Source organism: Sorex araneus, chromosome 5 (assembly GCF_027595985.1).
Source record: "Sorex araneus isolate mSorAra2 chromosome 5, mSorAra2.pri, whole genome shotgun sequence".
Lineage (NCBI taxonomy): Eukaryota > Metazoa > Chordata > Mammalia > Eulipotyphla > Soricidae > Sorex > Sorex araneus.
Window position 1 is genome coordinate 128422037 of NC_073306.1, and position 21607 is coordinate 128443643.

A 21607-nucleotide genomic window follows, 5' to 3' on the forward strand; every position below is an offset into this window, starting at 1 on the left:
CCCGATTGCAGCCTTGTCAAAGGCCCGAGACTGCTCGTACCACCTTATCTTCAAGGCTCGAAGACCTTTCGCTCGACTCTTCTCCAAGTCTGCAGCTCTGGTGCCACTTCCACGCTGCCGAGTTCTGGGACGGCCCACAGCACCCTGGCCCAGAACCAGCTCTAGATGTTATCCACTGCTAAGAGTATTATATTCCCAAATATGGCCATTTGAACACAAGTCCTGGGCTGGAGAAAGAGAGAGAGTGCAGCTGGTAGGACGCTTGCTTTGCATGCAACTGACCCAGGTTGAATTCCCGGCACCCCAGGCGGTACCCCAAATCCCTCAGGAGTAATCTCTGAGCACAAAGCCAGGAGTAAATCCAGTGTACAACTAAATGTGGCCCCCAAACCAAAGAAGGGTGGGGAGAAGAAGAGGGAAGGAGGGAGAGAGGGTGGAAGGTAGAAGGAGGGAAGAAGGAAGGAAGGAAGGGAGGGAGGGAGGGAGGGAGGGAAGGAAGGAAGGAGGAAAGGAGGGAAGGAGGGAAGGAAGGAAAGAAGGAGGAAAGGAGGGAGGGAAGGAAGTTAGGAAGGAGGGAAGGAAGTTAGGAAGGAAGGAAGGAAGGAAGGAAGGAAGGAAGGAAGGAAGGAAGGAAGGAAGGAAGGAAGAAGGAAGGAGGAAAGGAGGAATGGAAGGAGGGAGGGAAGGAAGGGAGGAAGGAAAGAAGGAGGAAAGGAAGGAAGGAAGGAGGAAGGGAGGGAGGGAGGGAGGGAGGGAAGGAAAGAGAAAGGAGGGAAGGAAAGGAAGGAAGAAGGGAAGGAAGGAAAGAAGGAAGGAAGGAAGGAAAGAGGGAAGGAAGGATGGAAGGAAGGAAGGAAGGAAGGAAGGAAGGAAGGAAGGAAGGAAGGAAGGAAGGAAGGGAGGGAGGGAGGGAGGAGGGAGGGAGGGAGGGAGGGAGGGAGGGAGGGAGGGAGGGAAGAAGGGAGGAAGGAAGGAAGGCAGGGAGGGAGAAGGAGAGAGGGAGGAAGGGAGGAAGGGAGGAAGGGAGAAGGAAGGAAGGAAGGAAGTCTTGTGTATCTCCGGAATCCAGGAATGCTGTAGCCAAATGGTTCTGCCTCAGTTTCTCACAAGCACTTTGGGGGTGGGGGGAGCTGCAGGCCTGCAGGCATCTCTCAAAGGCTATGTGTTGTTTTTGTTTGTTTGTTTGTTTGGCGGGGGGATGGTGGGAGTCTGTGTCTGTGCTCCCGTCCTGGCTGCTGGCTGGGATCTTCGGTTCCTTGCTCCCGGGGCCTGTTACCTGCTGGGCTGTTGACAACATAGGCACATAGGCACTTGCTTGCCCAGATGAGTGATCTAAGCCTGGGGGAGGTGGGGGATGGAAGCTGTGATTCCCCCCCCCCCCCCCCCCCCCGTGTTTAATCCTCGTTTGGGATGAAGCACCTTCTCTACGGTCACACGGAGTAACCTTGATACAGGGCAGAAGAGGACTGTGCAAAAACAGGCATCAATAAGCAGCAGGCAAGGGACAGGGGATCTATTTCGGTGGTTGGCTGCCACATCGAGATATTGTTCCAATTTCCTTTGGGACTTCATCTCTGACTCATAGGTTATTTTCAAGTGTTGCTTTATTTCCAAGTATTGGGGTGTCTTCCAGATAGCCTTCTGTTATTATTTATATTTTAATTCTGTTACAGTCATAAAAGAGACTGAGAACGTCTAAGTTTCTTTTAAATGTGTTAGGGCTTGCTTTCTGGCCGAGAATATGATGTATCTTGGTGGATGTCTTGTGTATCGTTGAAAAGTGTATCTGCTGTACTGTTATAGAGAAAGCTGATTAAAAAAAATAAATAAAAGCTTTTCAGAGCATGTTAATAGACGGGGTCTGAGTTTTCTATAGCCTTCCTTTTTATTTATTTATTTATTTATTTATTTATTTGGTTTTTGGGTCACACCCGGCGATGCACAGGGGTTACTCCTGGCTCTGCACTCAGGAATTACTCCTGGCGGTGCTCAGGGGACCATATGGGATGCTGGGAATCGAACCCGGGTCGGCCGCGTGCAAGGCAAACGCCCTACCCGCTGTGCTATCACTCCAGCCCCTATTTTATTTTATTTTTAACCAATAGTAACTTATTTTAGTTTCACTGAAGTATTGATAAATTAAAATTGTAGATTTAAGATGCACACTATGGTGTTTTAATATGCGCATGCATTGTAAATATTACTACAGTCAAGTTAATTAATATATCCATTTTAAGAATTATTTTTGTGAAAACACTTAAGGTCAACATCTTAGCAAATTTTAAATACATAATTATTAATGATGGTCACAATGTTAGTACTTTATAACTTATTCATTTCATATAAACTTTGTAACCTTTAACTTAAACATTGCCCCTTTTCCCTCATCCCACCCCCACCCCTGGAAAATACTTTTCTAGCTTAATCCGTTTTAGATTTTACATAAGTGATATTATGGAGCATTTGCCTTTCTGCGTCTGGCTTATTTCACTTTATTAATATTCTCCACGTTCATCCAGATTAGCCTTCCTTTTTAAAGAACTGGTTACTAAGGAAGATGTGTTGGATTTCTGTAAGTGCAATATAGCTTTTTCTCTTTCTTGTTTTAGATCAGTGGGTTTTAGCTGCATATACTTACTTTTTTTTTCTTTTTGGGCCACACCCAGCGATGCTCAGGGGTTGCTCTAGCTCTGCACTCAGAAACTACTCCTGGTGGTGCTCAGGGGACCATATGGGATGCTGGGTATTGAACCCAGGTCAGCTGTGTGCAAGGCAAATGCCCTACTCGCTGTGCTATTGCTCCAGCCCCAGCTTCATATACTTTTTAAACTTTGTTTTGTTTGTTGGGCCGCACCTGGAGGTGTTCAGGCCTTACTCCTAGCTCTGCACTCAGGGTTCACTTCCGCCAGTGCTTAGGGGTGCCGGGGTCTGAACTCGGCTTGGCTGCGTGCAATACATGTGCAATATCTGCTGTACTATCTTTCCAGCCCCTACATTCACTTTTTTTTTCTTTTTGGGTTTACACCCAGCGATGCACAGGGGTCACTCCTGGCTCTGCACTCAGGAATTACCCCTGGCGGTGCACAGGTGGACCATATGGGATGCCGGGGATCGAACCCAGGTCAGCTGCGTTCAAAGCAAATGCCATCCCCACTGTGCTATCACTCAGGCCCCAAGCGTTAGATTTTTAAAGGCTTCAAAACAGGAAAATGTCTCCTAGTTTCCTTTATTCTATCCATTTCCAGAGTTCTATCCTTTCCTTGCTTGGGGGCCACACCAGTGGTGCTGGAGGGCTACTTCTAGCTTGGTGCTCAAGGGCCACGTGGGGTAGAGCTGGGTGACGCTGTGGGACCAGGGTTTGAACCCGAGCCTTCTTTTTTTTTTTTTTTTTTGCTTTTTGGGTCACACCCAGCGATGCTCAGGGGTTACTCCTGGCTTTGCCCTCAGGAATTACTCCTGGCAGTGCTTGGGGGACCATATGGGATGCCGGGGATCGAACCCAGGTCGGCCGCGTGCAAGGCAAACGCCCTACCTGCTGTGCTATCGCTCCGGCCCCGAATCCGAGCCTTCTGCATGCATAGTATGTGCTCCTGCCCTTTGTGCCATGGCCCGGACTCCATTTCTTCATTTCCTTATAAGGTCCAAGTTTCTTTTTGGTATCATACTCTTTCTGAACCAGAACTTCCTTAGCAATCTCTTGTAGTTGGAGCTGCCGGTAATGAGGGGAACCAAAAGTGTCTTGTTTTCAAGTTTGAAAGCTATTTTTCCTCGGTATAGAATCCTGCTTTGGAGGGGCCGGATCCATAGCACAGCGGGGAGGGCGTTTGCCTTGCACGCGGCTGACCCGGGTTCGATCCCCAGCATCCCATATGGTCCCCCAAGCACTGCCAGGAGTAATTCCTGAGTGCAAAGCCAGGAGTAATCCCTGAGCATCGCTGGGTGTGACCCAAAACGCAAAAAAAAAAAAAAAAGAATCCTACTTTGGAGGTCCTTTTCTTTCAGCATTTTACTTTATTTATTTGGGCTGGGGGGTCACACCAGGTGATGCTTGGGGGGGTTACTCCTGACTACATTCAGAAATTACTCCCGGGGGTGCTTGGAGAACCATATGGGATGCTGAGGATGGAACACCCAGGTCAGCCATATCCACCACAAGTGCCCCACCTGCTGTACTATCTCTCGAGCCCATCTTTTAGCATATTAAAAATATTACCCTATTGTTTCTGGTCACGTAACTTCTCTGGTGAGAAGTTAGCTGTAGTTTTTTATCCCCTGGGTAGTGTTATCTCTTTCCTCTACATGCCATCAAGATTTTATCTTTGATTTTCCACAGTTTGGTTATGATAGATCTTACTGTTGGTGTGTGTACTTACGCACGTGTGTTTGTGTGCATGTTTTTTGTTGTTGTTATAGTTTTGGGGCCACACCTGGCTATGCTTAGGTTTTTTTTTTTCTTTTTGGGTCACGCCCAGCAATGCACAGGGGTTACTCCTGGTGGTGCTCGGGGAACCATATGGGATGCTGGGAATCGAACTCGGGTTGACTGCATGCAAGGCAAACGCCCTCCCCGCTGAGTGCTTAGGTCTTATACCCAGCTCTGTACTCAGGGATCACCCCTGGGGATGTTCAGGGGAGGATGTGTAATGCCCATGGATTACATATACAAGGACATGCAAAGCAAGTGCCTTACCTGCTGTACTATGTGGTCTCTTGTATATGTATTTAATTGTTTTTTAGATTCTCTAAAGTGTATTTCATTGTTTTTTAGTTTCTTGGCTTTGTGGTTCTTCCACTGCCTTTGGGAAGTTAGTGACAATTATTTCTATAGAAATGTACGCCCTTTCTCTGTGTGTTTCAATCTCTTCCTTATATCCTGGGATCCAAGCTACATGTATGTTAACGTTGGTATGTTCTGTTTTTCCTGGTTTGTTTCACACTCTTTTCTCTTTCTCATTCAATGTGGGTAATCCTGTTGACCTATTCTCTCTTTTTTCACTTTTTTTTCCTGTTTGTTTTTGTTTTTGGTTGAGGGACACCCAGCATTTCTAGGGCTTTCTTCTAGCTCTGTGCTCAGGAATCATACATGGCAGAGCTAGGGGAATTTACAGGCATACTGGGGACCAAACCCTGGTCAGCTGCATGCAAGGCAGGTACTTAACCTGCTGTTCTATTCTTCTAATTCCAATGGCCTATTTTTAAGTCACTGATGTTTTTCTCATCTGTGTTGAATTACTGATGAGCCTGCTAGACACATTATTCATCTATATTTTAAATTTCTAGCATTGTTCAATGAGTTTTTTTTTCCATACGACTATTTTATAGTTCCTGCCATCTCTGCTAAAATTACCCTTCTGTTGATGCATTTTGTCCACACTTTCCAACAGAGCCTTTTGCATATCAGCTTGTAAAAATAAGGCAAATTCTCTTACCTTTTTTTCTGCTATAAAATTACAAACATTTACCAGTGACTTAAGCTTGATTCTGTTGAGTACTCTGTCTCTTCATAGAGGCTTTCTTTTTTCTTATTAGCTTTCTCTATGTGTGTTTAATTTTTGGTTGATTTCCTGACAATAGAGGTGGGGGCAGTCTAGACTGTCGAGACGGTTCCAGATTTATGCCTGGAACTTGTCATATCTCATGTCATATCTCATATCTCATCTTGTGAGAGTGGAGGATGGAGTCAATTCAATTGATTGCATCTGTTGACTCCGGAGTTGAACTGGGTTTGGGTTTTGTTGAGTTTCCGTTCAAGGGACTCTCAGATTGTGTGCTCTCAAGCTAGCCATCCTGGGCCTTAAGCAGTTCCCAAAGAATGTAGCCACGTGCTTCTTATCTGAACACACAGAGACGTCATCGTCTGCCCAATTCTCAAGTGTGCTGTGTCTACATCTTATTTCTTCTTGGACAGGCTTATCTTTTGGAATTCAGGTGAATTCAGGTTATTCAGGAATTCAGGTTAATCGGTTGCCGTGCAACCTGAGCACTGTGATGGATCTGTTTTATTTATTTTTTTGCTTTTTGGGTCACACCCAGCAATACACAGGGGTTACTCCTGGCTCTGCACTCAGGAATTACTCTTGGTGGTGTTCGGAGGACCATATGGGATGCTGAGAATTGAACCCGGGTTGGCTGCGTGCAAGGCAAACACCCCTACCCGCTGTGCTATTGCTCCAGCCCACTGTGATGGGTCTGAAAAAAGTTTTTTCATCTTAAAACTGACCTAAGGACTTTTCAAAATTGTTATTTGTGTGGTAAAGATGTTTGTCCCGGTTTTCTGCATCCTAGGAGGAAGCCAGAAATCCTGGCCAAACACATTTTACTGCCATTTGAGATCCCTGTGGAGTTGCTGTTTGGATCTATTTTAATTTTTTTTAACTTTGATACCTGTTCAGAGTAGCCCACTGAATTATTATCTAGTCAAGTTGATTTTTCCTTCTCTATTTCCCTTCAAGTTGCAAATATTAGGTTAAGAGAAGGCACAGAGAGGTCCTGATATATTCACATCTTAGGGAAAGCTCAGAACAGGCCTGCATGGACTTGAAATAAAGGGAGTGGGGGTCAGAGAGGTTGTACAGTGGGCAGGTTGCTTGCCTTGCACAGTCGACCCTGGTTCAATCCCCAGCACCCCATATGGTCCCCCGAGAACTGCCAGGGGTGATCCCTGAGCATGGAGTTAGCCCTGAGCACATAGCTGGTGTGACCCAAGATTTAAAAAAAGAGGGGAGCTGATTCTGGGAGCTGGTCTTTCATCCACTCTGCTCCTGACTTGGCCTCATTCCTCTGTGCTTGGAAATGGACCCAAATATTTTTGTTTCATCCATTAATGAAGACAGAGAATCAAATAGACCAAACGATTTTTTTCTTCTTTGTTGGTCACACCCAGTGATGCATCGGGTTAGTCCGGGCTCTGCACTCAGGAATGACTCCTGTCAGTGCTCGCTCGGGAGACCTTATAGGATGCTGAGAATTGAACCCAGGTCGCGTGCAAGGCAAATGCCCTACCCGCTGTGTTATCGCTCCAGCCCCGCCCCCCCAGCCCCCAATGATTTCTTGAAGGATGAAAACTGCAAGAGGAGAAAAAGGGGGAAAGGCAGGGAGCAGTGGTCAAAAGCAGGCTCTGGTGGCCTCCCTGGCTTAAACTCCAGCTGCATCACTGACTAGCTGTGTGGCCTTGGACCAGGACCTACCCCGCTCTGTGTCTCAGTTTCTCTCTGTGCCAGATAGAAATAATAACAGCGCTCACTTTATGGGATTATGTCAGAGAGAAAGAATAACAGCATTTACCTCCCGGGATTGTTCCGAGGACTTACAGGGTTAATCTATGCAAAACACTTGTCAGAGTGACTGATGCATAAGGAGCTCTGCAGACGCATGAGCTATTAGGCCCTCCTTCCTGTCAGCTACAGAAATCCATGGCAGAAAGCACTTTCCCACTTGTCTCAGAACCCAGCGCGAGCCAAACAGTTAATGTTTATTGAGCATCTCCAGGGTACCCGAGCGCGGCCCTAAGCGTTATTTATATATGCGTTATCTCACGAGAGAGGAAGAGATAGGGATTCATTATTCCCATTTAATAAGCAAGGAAATTGAGGATCAGAGAAGTTTGTGTTTACGCTTCAGCAGGGCCAGATGCCCAGGTAGTTTTATGGCCCGGAGCACCTGGCTCGGGTCTATAACCCCTGCACGGCCGCCTCCACCTTTGTTCCTCTGTGGGTCAGATGTGGGAGAGAGGCCAGAGCAGTAGGACTGCAGGGAGGGTGTTTGCCTTCCACGTGGCCAGCTGGGGTTCAACTCCCAGCAGTCCATATGGTCTCCTGAGCACCAGCAGCAGGTGTAACTCCCGAGTGCAGAGTCAAGAGTAATCCCTGAGCACTGCCGGGGGTGGCCCCCAAAACAAAAATAAAAATAGATGGTGGGCTAGCAGCTCGTAGTGGGTGGCACTGGGTGGTTTTGCCATCCCAGGAGCACAGGGCGAGGTAGTGCCTTCCTTCCTCGTGTGGATTCCCTGCTCCCTGAGCCTGCTCCTTCTCCTCACCTCCAGCCCTTTGCACAAGCGCCTGGAAGGCAACTCTTAAGATGCTGCTCAGATGTCCGACCCCAGATTCTGTCCTGACGATGGCGAGGCTGGGAAGGGGAGATTAGAGGGTGCCACACTTACACTTGGATCTGAGGCCGTGTCTGGCCGCTGTGTGGGACATGGAGGTGCTGGAAAGAAACCAGCCAGCCGACTTCTGAGGAAGAGAGAGCGATGGGAACCGTGAGACCTGGTGGATGGGAAAGAGATTTAGGGAAGAAAATCACAGGAAGCGGAGGTGTGTTTGGATGTGACAGGAGGGAAACTGGGAGTCCTGGCTAGCTCGTGGGGGGGGGGGAGTTTGCTGACTGATGGAGGGACCCCAGGCAGGAGCCCCTGGGACCGACGCCCTCCCGCACCCTCCGTGGCTTCTGGAGCTAGAAGCACAGAAGTGGCAGAAAGGAGAAGGCCGGGCGTGGGCAGCGAGGCCGGCACCTTCGCCCTACGCCGGGGGTGGGGTGGGAGGTGCAGGGGTCGGGACGCGGCGAGGGGGACCACCGACGCCTGGCCACTTGGCCCGAAGTATCCTGGCCCCCGGCGGTGCAGCGGCCCTCCCAGCACCCGCAAGCCACTGGCCCGGCGCCGGCGTCTGGGGGCGCGGCCCCGCGGCCCGCCCCGTCCCAGCGCCCACCCCGCCCAGGACTTGGAGAGGCTGGGCGGTGGCTCGGTCCAAACTCGGAGCGGGGAGCAGGGGCGGCTGGTGAGTCCCGGGGCCAAGGGGGGGGGGGTCTTCGCTGCCGTGCACCTGTCGAGACGGGCCTGCCCCGAGTCGCGGCGCATCGTCTCCCCTCCACGCCTCGGGCGGGACTTCAGCTGGGTCCCCGGCGCGCGAGCCTTTGGGAGAGGGGCGCGCGCTTGCTAGCCCTGAGCGGTGCCCGGGGAGTCCCGGGCGGGTGCGGGCGTGCGATGCTGCGTGGGCCGAGAGGCCGGGCAGCGGCGGGCGGGGCAGAGTGGACCTGGGCGTGCGGGGCGGAAAGGGAGGAGGACGCGCGGGGCGAGGGAAGGATGCGGCGGGGCTCGACAACTTTTTTTTTTTTTTGCCCGTCCTGGAAGTAGCCGCGGCCGCGCCCCAGGGGGCACCCCCCTCACTGGCCCCGCCAGGCCCGAAGCGAGCGCGTGTGCCCGCGGGCGCCCCTCCCCACTTCCGCCTCCCGCCTCTTCCTCGTTCCCGGCTCCCAGGGCCCGTGGGTTCCCGGGGGAGCCGGCGGCGCAGCCCCACCCGCCCGGTGCGCCCCGCTCCCACGCCCCCGCCGCTCGCCGCGCCGCGCGGACGCAACTGACTCAGCCGGGCCGCGCGCGCCGCAGGTAGGGCCGGGCGGCCGGGGCGCAGGTGCCGCGGCGGGGGGCGGGGGCACGGGGCCCCCCCCGGGGCGCGGGCGCGAGGGGAGCGGGGGGTGCGCGCGCGTGTGTCTGTGCGCGCGTGTGTCGGTGCGCGCGCGCTCCGCCTCCCCCCCTTCTCCCTTTCGCCTGCCCCCACCTCCCTCCCCCCAGAACGCGCCGTGTCCATTTTTAGGGAATTCTTTTGCTCCTGCTGACTTCAGGGCGGGTGGGGCAGAGGCCGGGAGGATGTCTCCATGTTGCTGCGCCACCCCCCACCCCACCCAGCCGGGCCCCTGCTAGTCTCCTGCACCCCAATCTCCTCACCCCTCTCCCCAGCACCTTGAGTGCTGTAAACAACTCCCTGCCTCTCTCTGGCATCCCAATGCCAAGCTCCCATTCCCCACCCCCACCCCCGACTCCCTATTCCTAACCCCCTCGAGTCAGTCTCCCAGGATGGATGATGGGGTGCAGAGGGAAGGGGAAGAGAGAGGGGGCGTCCCGGAGAGCCGGGGGTCCCGCGGCTCGCCGCCTGCCGGCGCTCCCTCCTCCGCCCGCTGCCCGAGCAGACGGCCCCAGGGGCCCGGGTATTTTTAGAGTTGTGACCTGGGCGGCCTAATGAATCGGCGTCAGCGCCTCCCTCCTCCACGGCCGGCCCGGCTCCCCCACACTTCCTGGGCCCCGGCCCTGGCGCGCTCCGGGGCTTTGCGGGGTCCCCGCGCCGGCGGAGCTGACCTGGGTCCCCGAGGGGCTGAGCAGCGCGCCCAGGATGGAGACGTTAGCTGGTCCCCAGGCCAGAGACCCTCCGCCCCTCCCCCGCCGGCCCCGGGGATGGACTCAGGAAGGAAACTGAGCTACGGGCAGTCCCTGCGTGCCGCCCAGGGGCTGGGCTGACCCGGAGCGCCGGCGTTCTGGAAGGCTCTGGGCACCCGGGTGGGTCGGGGAGGCTGGGTCTGAGTCGGACTCGGGGCCCGCCCCGCCAGTGCCTGCCCTCTGATTAGTTGGGTGGGTGTGGGGAGGGGGGTGGAATAGACCGTGAGAAGGGGGTGGCGGAGACGCACAAACGCGGAGCTGTGGGAGTTCAGAGAAGGGCCTGTAAATAGCCCATGTGTCAGCGTCTTGGTTTGACAGAGCAGCCTCGCCAGCGGGCCTGGACCCAGCCAGGTAGGGCGCCGAGGCCGTGTTCAAAGGGGGAGACTGAGGCCGGAGGAAGACTCGCTTAGGAACAGCCTCGGCTTTCCAGGATGTTGGCGGTTGGGGCAGGGATGGGGGCAGCCCCGGGTTCTGGGGTCTGGAGGGTAGGCAGGAAGGTGTTACAGCCTAAGAAGTAGAAGAGATCTCTGCCTGATCTCTGTGCTCTTCTCTTCTCCGGCCTGGTGGGGGGCAGGGAAGCCTGGCCCGGTAAATGGGGGGCGGGGGGGGGGGAAAGAAAGTGGCTCCTCGCTTGGCCTGGACCAGTTCCTCCAACCCCTCCCTGCAGAGCATAAGACTGAGCCGTGGTGTTGGCTGTGGGCCCTCGGCACAGAGGAGCCTCTTTCCCTGTGCCTGGTACTCTTGTCCCCTTTGTGATGCTGGGGCCAGCTGGGCCTCCCCAGGACACTGGAAGTGGATGGTAACGGACTTGGTTCCAGGAGAGGCCCATGCGGAGAGCTCCAGGCTGGTCTGGAGAACCCACGGACTCTGGGATGCCGAGTGCTGGGGCTTTCTCCTCCCTCCCCGGCTCTGCCTCAGAGCTGCACCTGCGCTTCCCTCTCCAGGAGACCCAGGCATGGATCCAAATCCCCGAGCAGCCCTGGAGCGCCAACAGCTCCGCCTTCGGGAGCGGCAGAAATTCTTTGAGGATATTTTACAGCCCGATGCAGAATTTGTCTTTCCTCTGTCGCACCTGCATCTCGAGTCACACCGACGTGAGTCCTCGGTCCGGAGGGGTGGGGAGCGGAGGGTCAGGAAGGAAGCCTGATATGTTCAAGGACCAGGGGGGGTAGCACTGGAGCGCTGTCGTCCCGTTGTTCATCGATTTGCTCCAGCGGGCACCAGTAACGTCTCCATGGAGAAACTTGTTGTTACTGTTTTTGGCATATCGGATACGCCACGGGGAGCTTGCCAGGTGCTGCCATGTGGGCAGGATGCTCTCAGTAGCTTGCCGAGCTCTCCGTGAGGGACGGAGGAACCAGGGTGGGGCAGGGAGGAAATCTCAGAGGGTCAGGAAACTTGTTAAGTTTTCAGCTCCTCTTGACTTGGCTCTTTCTTTTTTTGCTTTTTGGGTCACACCCAGCGATGCTCAGGGGTCACTCCTGGCTCTGCACTCAGGAATTACCCCTGCCCATGCTCAGGGGACCAGATGGGATGCTGGGACTCGAACCCGGCTCGGCCGCGTGCAAGGCAAACGCCCTCCCCGCTGTGCTATCGCTCCAGCCCCTTGACTTGGCTTTTCTTGAAATCTGTAGCCCCTATCGGTAGTATCTCGTCCATGGAAGTGAACGTGGATACGCTGGAGAATGTGGAATTCATTGACCTGGCGGATCCGGACGGAGCAGACGTGTTCTTGCCGTGTGAAGATCCTCCACCGACCCCGCAGACATCCGGTACGTTCCTCTCCGTGGGTCTGGGGCACCCACTAGCTGGAGCCGGATGTCAGAGGTCTGAGCGAGGCCGCCGGCCTGGGCAGGGGGAAGTGCGTGCTCAGGGGGCTGGAAGGGGGCGTTCCGCCCAGTGAATAGCTCTCTGTTCAGATTTTTGGGAAGTTGGCTCTGTGGAGGAAGCCGGGTTTCTCGGCACCGGCTCTACATTGTTGGCATGCTGAACTTCTCCGGCTTTTGCCTTTTCTACACTTGGAAATTCATATCATTAAAATCATATACGATCAATAAAATTATGTACAAATATACTTTTATTTTCCCCAGGGATCGGGCTGAAGCACATGCTTTGCCCATAGGGCACCCAGGTTCGACCCTCCCCCCCGCCCCCCCCCACACCCCCGGCTGCCACATGGTCCCAGGGCATCTCTGAGAATGACCTCTGAGCACCAAGGCAGGAGTGACCCTTGATGCAGTGGTGGTGGAGTTGGGATTGGAATATTGAATGTCTGTAACTAAACTGATGACTTAATAAAGATACAAACAAAAAAAAGAAAAAAAGAGTAACCTTTTGAGAACTGCTGGGGCAGGCCCCCCTCCTTCACCTAAACGAAGAGAGTAAGAGAGACCTAAATCCAGGAGGGTTTTTGAGGATAAAAATCTGTGGGTGCTTATAAAATACCTGCCCAGAAACTCCAGCAGTTTTAAATAAGAGCTTTCTAGGTCATCGTAAGGTTTTGGAATTAGCCCAGAGCTGATTTGAACCAGCTTCTCTGCTTTCTGGCCCTGACAACTTCTCTGTAAAGCTTGAGTTAATCTATGTCAAGTGCATTAGCACTGTGTGCGAAATTTAATCAAGGCTTCCCCCCAAAAAATGTTAATAGAGCTGGGAGCTAGGACAGAACTAGACCGGCGCCTGACCCAGATGGATCCAAATTAGATTCAGCACCTCCTGGTCCCCCAAGCAGTGCCAGGAGCAGCCCTGGAGCACCCCCACGCACCTGCAGGGATGGCCCCCACAGTCCCCGACACTGCAGGGCCTGACAAGCATCAGACCCTCCTTTGAATGGAACTATGGAATGGACCGGCCCAGTTATTCAAGAATTTCTGGTGGAGTCCTTGGCTTGGGAGACTCCCACCCCACACACAAAAAACACAGTTAATAGTCTCTGTCACTGTCACTGTCATCCTCTTGCTCATCGATTTGTTTGAGCGGGCACCAGTAACGTCTCTCATTGAGAGACTTATTGTTACTGTTTCTGGCATATCCAATATGCATGGGTAGCTTGCCAGGCTCTGCCTTGCGGGCTCCATACTCTCGGTAGCTTGCCAGGCTCTCTGAGAGGGGCGGAGGAATTGAACTCAGGTCAGCCGCGTGAAAGGCGAAAGCCCAACTGCTGTGCTATCGCTCCAGCCCTAATAATAATAATAATAATAATAATAATAATAATAGTAGTAGTAGTAGTCTCTAGATGATTCAAACTGCTTACTCTCATGAGAAATTACTCTTTGTCAGGGCTGGAGTGATAGCACAGCGGCTAGGGCATTTGCCTTGCATGCGGCCGACCCGGGTTCGAATCCCAGCATCCCATATGCTCCCCTGAGCACCGCCAGGGGTGATTCCTGAGTGCAGAGCCAGGAGTAACCCCTGAGCATCGCCGGGTGTGACCCTAAAAGCAAAAAAAAAAAAGAAAGAAAGAAATTACTCTTTGTCTTTCACTTCTGGGCAGTACCAGGCAGTGCTTGGGGACTACTTCCAGCTCAGTCCCCAGCTTTCCACATCCAGAGCGTGCACTCCGCCCCCTGAGCTGTCTTACCGCGGAGTCCCCAAGATGGAAAGCAGCCTGCCCAAAGCTACTGGGAGCAAGGAGGTGGCCTGAGCAAGACTTGAGAGGGCTGGAGAGATAGTCCAGCGGGGAGGGTGCTTGTCTTGTACGCAGCAGATTTGGGTTTGACCCCTGGCACCCTGTATGGTTGCCGGAGCCCACCGGGAGCAATCCCTGAGTGCAGAGCCAGGAGTCAGCCCTGAGCACCACAAGATGTGCACCCCCCAAAAGAAAAAATGTGGGGCTGGAGCGATAGCACAGCGGGGAGGGCATTTGCCTTGCACACGGCCAATCCAGGTTCGATTCCCAGCATCCCATAGGGTCCCTCGAGCACCGCCAGGAGTCATTCCTGAGTGCAGAGCCAGGAGTAATCCCTGAGCATCACCGGGTGTGACCCAAAAAGAAAAACAAAAAATAGGACTTGTGCTCTTGGGTTGAACTATGATGGCAGAGGCCAGATATAGTGTAGGCAAGTGGACAGAGCTGGGAATTGGAGAGCTAACTGTTCACTGGACTGGCCGGAATACTCGGGGAATGTGCCGCTCCTCTCTGGGCTCCAGTCTCCACTGGCCAGCCCCTCTTCAAGACAGCTTGAGTTGTGCCCGGAGCCCTAACGAGGTCTTCTCTCTCTCTGGGCAGGGGTGGACGACCATGCAGAAGGGCGGAGCCTGCCCATGTCCACGCAAGACAGGACCACGTCCCGCACCTCCTCTTCATCCTCCGACTCCTCCACCAACCTGCACAGCCCAAACCCCAGCGACGGCGGCGCAGACACGCCCTTGGCACAGTCCGACGAGGAGGAGGAGGACGAGGACGCTGGAGAGGCAGAACCCGGAAGCTGCAGCTAGCAGTGGGCCCCCACCGACTGTCGGCCCGAGCTGGCTCTTCTCCACTTGAGACCGTGGAGGCCCAGCCGGGCACTGTGGAAAAGAGCAGACTTCCCCCCTCCCCGCACCCCGAAGTGGGCCCCAGAGGAAGGTGGGCCGGTGGGCCTCTCTGGGAATCGACCCTCTCCCGCTAACCTCGGCCTGCAGTAACCCTCTCAACCCGTTTCCGGCTTGTTTCCTAGGGTAGGGCTGGCAAGTGAGGATGGGAGATGAGGTTGGACAGGATGCCGCTGCTTTTCTTAGCACCCCTCCCTCCCTCGCCCCCCTGCCACGTTCTCAGAGCCCCCTGAACCGTTGTGTCTGAATGGACATGGACTCCTCGGCGTTCCAGGGGAGAGGTACTGCAGCATCCTGCTTCCGTAATCCTTTATATTTTGGACAGGGCACGGTGTCAGTAATAAACGGCAGTCCACCCTCGCCTCCACTCTAGATGTCTCCCACTGCACGGTGTCGCACCCTCCTTATTTCTCTAGCTTTCTAATCAGCAGCCCTCTCCCTCTCACTCTCTCACTCCATCTGTGCTGGGCCTTTGGTTACAGTTTTGAACGGGACAGGGGACAGCCCTGTCTCGGTGGAGTTTATTGTGTCCGGCGGGAGTGGGGGTGGGGCGATCGGTTAAATTACCACAGGACACTGTGTAATAAATAACATGACAAGGAACGCCTCTGGTTTCAGAAAAATAGCGGCTTCACCTTACTCGTACAGTCTCTGAGGAGCTGATTTTTGAAGCTAAGATCTGAAGGCTGAGTGGGCGTGAGCCAGGTGGGGGCTGTCATCTAAGCAGAAAAAGCAGCTTGGAAAGACTTGAAATGGAGAGAACAATGCCCCGGGGACCTGAAAACCACCCGGCTTTGGTAGAAGTGACAGGAAACATTGGATTTATCAAAGGTCAAGTCCTGACACGCTTGAAGTTGCTATCTGGTTTCAACCCGTGTGCCAGTGACTTAAGATCTAAACCAGCGGTGGGGCCCAGAGAGAACAGGGCTTAAGGTTTTTGCCTGACCTGATGTGTGCCGGACCCCAGTTTGATCCCTGACACCACCTGTGACCCCCTCTCCCTCCCCCCTCCCCCCTTCCAACTTCCTCCCCAAAGTTATCAATTAGAAGTTCCCAAACTTACCCGGTCTGCCACCCCCTCTTCAGGGAAAAGAAATCACTCACTACCACCCTGAAAATCTGTCTTTCTAAGTGAACGAATAGAAACCTCATCCCTGTTGCACCAGAGGCAACTACCTCTCCCTGTAGTTTCCCTTTTTCTCTCTCTCCTGGTTTTTGGGACCCACTGGTTGTGCTCAGGGGACCAAACGCGGTGTCAGAGATCTAACTGGGGGCGAGGCCCACAGAAGTAGCCTCATGACCCAGCTCGAGCAGTTAGGAAAAAAGTCAACAGAAAGGACCTAAGGAAACAGGAGGAAGTAATAAAACTTAGAGCTGAAATGAACAAAACGGAAATGGAACTGGGAACGGCCAGGTCAAGGCACGTACTGTAACCCCTCTTCTAGCTCTCCGGCCCCAAATCTGGATTTTTCCAGTGTCTCCCTACCCCAGGGATCAGTGTCTCTATTTGGGGAAAGACTGGTGGGACTTCCTCATACGGAAGAATTCCCAAGTGCAGGACTCCGTGACCGCTCCACAGGTATGGGATGACCTAGGCTCTTGGGAGTCCTTTTTGCTCAGCCATCCTCGGTTCATGGCTTTACTTCTCTGATGAGTCAAGTCTGAAGAATGCTGCTACTGCCCAGGTCATTGTGCCCTTGGAACCAGCACAAAGTAGAAGCAGAGTTGGGGACCAGCCAGAGTAGACCAGTCAGCTATCGACTCTCACTGCAAAGAGCATTTTTTTTTTTAACATCCAAGTAGCATCCACTTTGATTTCCTTGACCAGAACTCACCCACACAAGAAATGTTTCCCTTATAGATGAAATGGCCTCATGTTTTTACCAACACGAGGACACAGCAATATCTTAGAAGAAAGGGAATTCTGGTTTTCGGAAGTACTAGCTCTTTCCGTTCAAGTCACTGAATTCTGCTTCTTGATTTCCTGGCTGCCTGTCAAAGCTCTGAGAAGTACCCCCGTCACCGGGGAGGCTGGGATAGTCCCTGAGTGGGGCACATGGTGTGTGAATAAAATCAGGGTTATGTTACTGAGGAATAAGAAGAGGACCAGAATCTTGGGTAGACAAAATTTATTCGTGAGAGGCCACATGAACTAATTTGAACTTTATTGGTAGTAAAGATGGATTATGATTGTAGATTGCATCACTTGCACTTGGTTGTTGAAAAAGATCATTTTGCCTGCAGTTCAGAGAATATGCTGGAAGAAGCAAACTCAAGACAGAAATAAAGCCCCCACCCAAGAAAACAGTTCCCCAGAGAAGAGTGATAATGGTTGGTCTAATTGGGTTGAGGCAGGTATAAACAACTGAATTACACTTACTCAACAAATTAGGGTGGGGGATTTGGGCTCACACCTAGTGGTACTCGTTACTCCTGCTGGTGTTCAAGGCTACCTGCCATGCCAGGGATGGAACCAGGGTTGGCCACATTCAAGGCAAGTGACTTACACCCTGTACTAGCTTTCCAGCAAACAAGAAATACTGTGGTATACACCACATGTAGCGCCACCAAACATAGCTTTAGGGTTGTTGGGGGGGGGAAATAAAGGGGTGTGGACACACACACACACACACACACACACACACACAGAAACAACCCTACTCTAATCTCGGGAGGGGCCAAATGTAAAATTGCCAACTGTGACTAGTGGTAGGAAGGAGTTAATAGCCTCTTCAGAGACATGAGGTCATTCCCTTGAGGAAGAAGCATTTGAGTTGAGATCTGAAGGATGAGTAGGAGTCAGCTAGGGAAGATGACTGGCAGGTTCCTTGTGGGATCCTGATAGGAGGGCCCCAGAGCAGATGCCTGGAAGCCAGGAGAAGATTAAGCCACAGAGACAGGAGTTCATGCCCAGCATGCAGGGGAAGGTGTGGGAGCTGCAAGAAAGCAGAAGGGGTCAAGAGATACTCTGAAGGTAAATCCCCAGTGGTTTAATGGAAGGGTTCGAGAGAGGAAGAGTTCCAGGGTGCCACCCTTGAACTTTTGATTTATAGAGCAGGGTGGTGACCCAGAGTTCTTCATTCTGATGGACTGTAGGAGAGAATCCGATTCAAGAAGGTCATAGATTTGGTTCTGGACATGTTGGGTTCGAGGTGTTTTGGGGACATCCAAGAAGCCCGGGTGGGTAGACACATAGATCCGTGAGTGTGGGATTTTGAGGAGAGGCTGTGGCTGGAAAAATAAACAGTTGAGTTCTCAGTGTGTAGGCGGTAAGTGAAACCATGGATGTGCACGAGCTTTCCCAGGGAGGAAGGGCGAGCGGAGCGGGGAGTTGTTGGACCCGACGCTAAGAAACAGAAAATTCATTTCTCATATTAGAGAAGAAAACCCCACGGCCCTTCATATCAAACACCGCCCCTGGGATCAGTGGCCGTCAGCCACAACCCCCAAAGCTCTTTGTGCCGCGGTAGCTGAGTGACAGGGCTTCAAGTCTTCCCATGGTTTCATCCCCCTTCACCCCTGCAGGAGGCCACCGTAAGTGACAGTTTTTCAGTTCTTTCGCTAGTGAGAAACTTGTGGGAGTTTTGTGCTGCTTTTGTCTAAAAGCTTGTGTGCGCAGCAGTGCTGGGATGTGCGGGTGTGTATAGTGGGGGTTTGTGGGGGGGCGGTGAACCGGTGGTACCCAGCAGTGAACTGCAGACCTCTGCACGCTGGCCATGGGCTCCCACTTTTGGGTTATCTCCCCATCCCCCTCTCCCTTCCTTTGGAGTAGCAAAACCACCTGGCCTGAAGCTCTGCAAAACTTCTTGGTCCTGGGATCACCCGGCTTCCCTCCAAAGTGACTGAGTGATGGTTCTGCCGCTATCCCATGAACGGAAGGCTAACATGTGTGTGGGAAGGGGCAGGGACTGTGCCTGGGGAGAGGAAGATAGGGGTCTGTGAAGAGGAAGAATGGTTTATGGATCTAGAGAAGCCTTCAGTTGAGCTGCCATGAGCCTCCAGCCCTGCCGGGGGACGTCTAAGAGCAGCTGAGACCCCCAGGACCACTTCCTGGTTGGACAATGGTCTCTTCTTTTCCCAAGCCATAGGGACTTGGCTGGCCTTTAGCGCCAGCATCTCCAACTGACTTCACCCTCGCCGCCCTCCCACCCCCCTCTCCCCATCCCGCAGGCCACAAAGTGCCCTTAGAGATGGGAGAATAATTGGGAGCCAAATCTGAGGCAAGGAGCCCAGCTCTTGGTTCCCAAGCCACAGTGTGCCTTCTGTCTGTTGCAGAACTTGTCAGGGGGTGGGTTTCCAGACCGATTCTACACAGATTTATCTGGAGATCCCTACAGGATAGGAAGACAAACTCATCCTATAGAACCCAAGGCTGTGGAGGAAACAGGTGGGACCTGTTTCCTCGGGGAAATATTCCCTAGAAGATTCTCACAGGAGAGGTTCCCACTGCGAAGAGAGTGACAGAGTGGGAACTAAACTCTGCTGTTGTCATCTTGGGTGCCTATCATCCACTTGCCTCCTCCATGGAAATGCTCGGGTGACTTACAGCTCTTCAGGACCAGACGTGGTCGCAGAGGATGGGAAATCTAATGCAGGATGGAGCGTAAGTGTAAGGAGGACTGTAGCACCCCACAGAGGGACAAGAGATGCTTCCTCTGCAGGCTACTGGCTCTGGATTAATGGGGAGAGTTTTTTTCCCCCCAAGGTTTGTTTCAAGGGAACACATGCATTGAAATACAAAAATAAAGGCTGGATAGTACAGTGGGTAAGGCATTTGCCTTGCATGCAGCAGACCCAGGTTTGATCCCTGGCACCCGAAGTGTTCCCCCAAGCCCTGCCAGGAGTGATCCCTGAGTGCAGAGCCAGGACTAAGACCTGAGCACCACTGAGTGCGGTCCCCAAACAAACAAACAAAAACTCATACTCATGACAGTAGCCACCTTTTACTTCATTTTTTGGAAGAGGTCACACCCAGTAGTGCTTAGGGCTTACTCCCACCTCTGCTCTTACTCCTGGTGGGGCTTGGGGACAATGTGTGGTGTCAGGGATTGAACCCAGGTTGACTGCATACAAGGCAAGTGCCCTACCTGCTGTACTATCTCTCCAGCCCTTGCAGCCACCTTTTAGAAGAAAGTTGAGTCAATTGTGTAAATTCTAGTCTTGGCCCCATCTTTCACCGATCTTAGGCCATTTTCTGTACTCCAGTTTTGTAGACGTTAAATGGAGATAATCATTCCGAAAGAATTATTTGAACACGAGCAATGTTACTAAGCATTTACTGTGTTCTGGCTCCTATGTGTCCATAAATCCATATAATAATAAAATTTGGCTTATCTGTTTTACAGATGCAGACAAGTGACAGGACCATTCAGATACATAAGGATTAAAGTCTGCTTTGGAGTCTGAACTCATATCTGCTTGATAGCTTAAGTTTTCTATTCCATGTCTAGTAGGGCAGAACAATGGGTGTAAAGAGAAGGAGGGTATCATGAGACAGACTTTTTTTTTCTTTTTGGGTCTCACCCGTTGGATGCACAGGGGTTACGCCTGGCTCATGCACTCAGGAATTAATTATTCCTGGCAGTGCTCAGGGGACCATATGGGATGCTGGGAATTGAACCCGGGTCAGCCGAGTGCAAGGCAAATGCCCTACCCGCTGTGCTATCGCTCCAGCCCCAAGACAGTTGTATTTTTTTAAAAAAAAATTTTATTAGAAAATCACTGTGATGTATAGTTACAAACTTATGAACTTTTGTGTTTGCATTTCACTCATACAGTGATCATTTACCCATCCCTCCACCAGTGCCCATTCACCTCCACCAATGATCCCAGTATCCCTCTCACCACCTCCTCCCCATCCCCCACCATCCCACCCTGCCTCTTCGGCAGGGCATTCCCTTTTGTTCTCTCTCCTTTTAGGTGTTGTAGTTTGCAATAGAGGTATTGAGTGGCCCTCATGTTTGGTCTATAGTCTACTTTTAGTTCGAATCTTCCAACCCAAATGAGTCCTCCCAACATTTTCTACTTGGTGCTCCCTTCTCTATCTGAGCTTCCTTTCCCCCCAGCATGTGAGGCCAGTTTCCAAGCTGTGGGGCAGACCTCCTGATCCTTATCTCTACAACTCTTGGGTGTTAGTCTCCCACTCTGTTATTTTATATTCCACAGATGAGTGCAATCTTTCTATGTCTGTCTCTCTCTTTCTGACTCATTTCACTTAACATGATACTTTCCATGTTGATCCACTTATATGCAAATTTCATGACTTCATCTTTTCTAACAGCTGCATAGTATTCCATTGTGTGGATGTACCAAAGTTTCTTTAACCAAGACAGACGTATTTTTGATACTTCCTCTTTGGTTGAGGCATATCTTGGCAAACCTTCCTAAATCTATATATATAGTTCTTCATAAAAGTATAGTTTTTACCAAGACACTGGGCACAGAAGACACTTGCAGAATATGATCCCCACAGGGCAGGTGAAAAAGCCCAAGCAGAAATTTATCATCTGAACTATACATCTCGCTAATAAAAAAGGTATGCAACCCAGTAAAAAAGGAGGTAGTTGCAAAACATCTTCCTCATCTTCTAATCATCTTTAGAAAAGAAAATATGTGGCCAGTAAACACAAAAAATTGCTCAACGTCATTAAGCACCAGGAAAATGCAAATGAAAACCACAAGGTACCGCTACAATACACATCCACATGGCTAGAATTAAATTTTTTAAAAAAATCAATGATGAAGTATTATTTGGGGCACGGAACAGCCAGAACTCTGATACAATAGTGGTATGTGAATAAAATAATACAGTTGGGGGCAAGGTATGGCAATTCTTACAAAATTAAGCAAGAAGTTAACTCTTTGACCATT

General features: G+C 52.0%; 2 protein-coding genes across 5 annotated transcripts in view; one reads left to right on the forward strand and one right to left on the reverse strand.

Annotated features, from left to right (window-relative positions):
* Positions 1 to 8957, reverse strand: part of TP53TG5 (TP53 target 5) — a 25081-nt gene extending 16124 nt beyond the window's left edge. The window contains exons 1-2 of the mRNA XM_055140202.1: positions 8820 to 8957; positions 8159 to 8264 (exon numbers count right to left, since the gene is read on the reverse strand). The gene's annotated coding sequence lies outside the window, so the exon portion shown is untranslated. The remainder of the gene's footprint in view (positions 1 to 8158; positions 8265 to 8819) is intronic.
* On the forward strand, positions 8639 to 15104 carry DBNDD2 (dysbindin domain containing 2). Of its 4 annotated transcripts, none has more exons than XM_055140207.1 (4): positions 8639 to 8774; positions 11149 to 11298; positions 11839 to 11976; positions 14433 to 15104. In XM_055140207.1, exons 2-4 carry the CDS (start codon positions 11160 to 11162, stop codon positions 14639 to 14641), a joined length of 486 nt encoding a protein of 161 aa, XP_054996182.1. In that variant the 5' UTR covers positions 8639 to 8774; positions 11149 to 11159; the 3' UTR covers positions 14642 to 15104. The 4 variants fall into 4 exon arrangements, with proteins under 4 accessions (XP_054996182.1, XP_054996179.1, XP_054996180.1 ...); XM_055140204.1 differs by lacking the exon at positions 8639 to 8774 and adding an exon at positions 9244 to 9379; XM_055140205.1 differs by lacking the exon at positions 8639 to 8774 and adding an exon at positions 9911 to 10324.
* The last annotated feature ends 6503 nt before the right edge of the window (positions 15105 to 21607 follow it).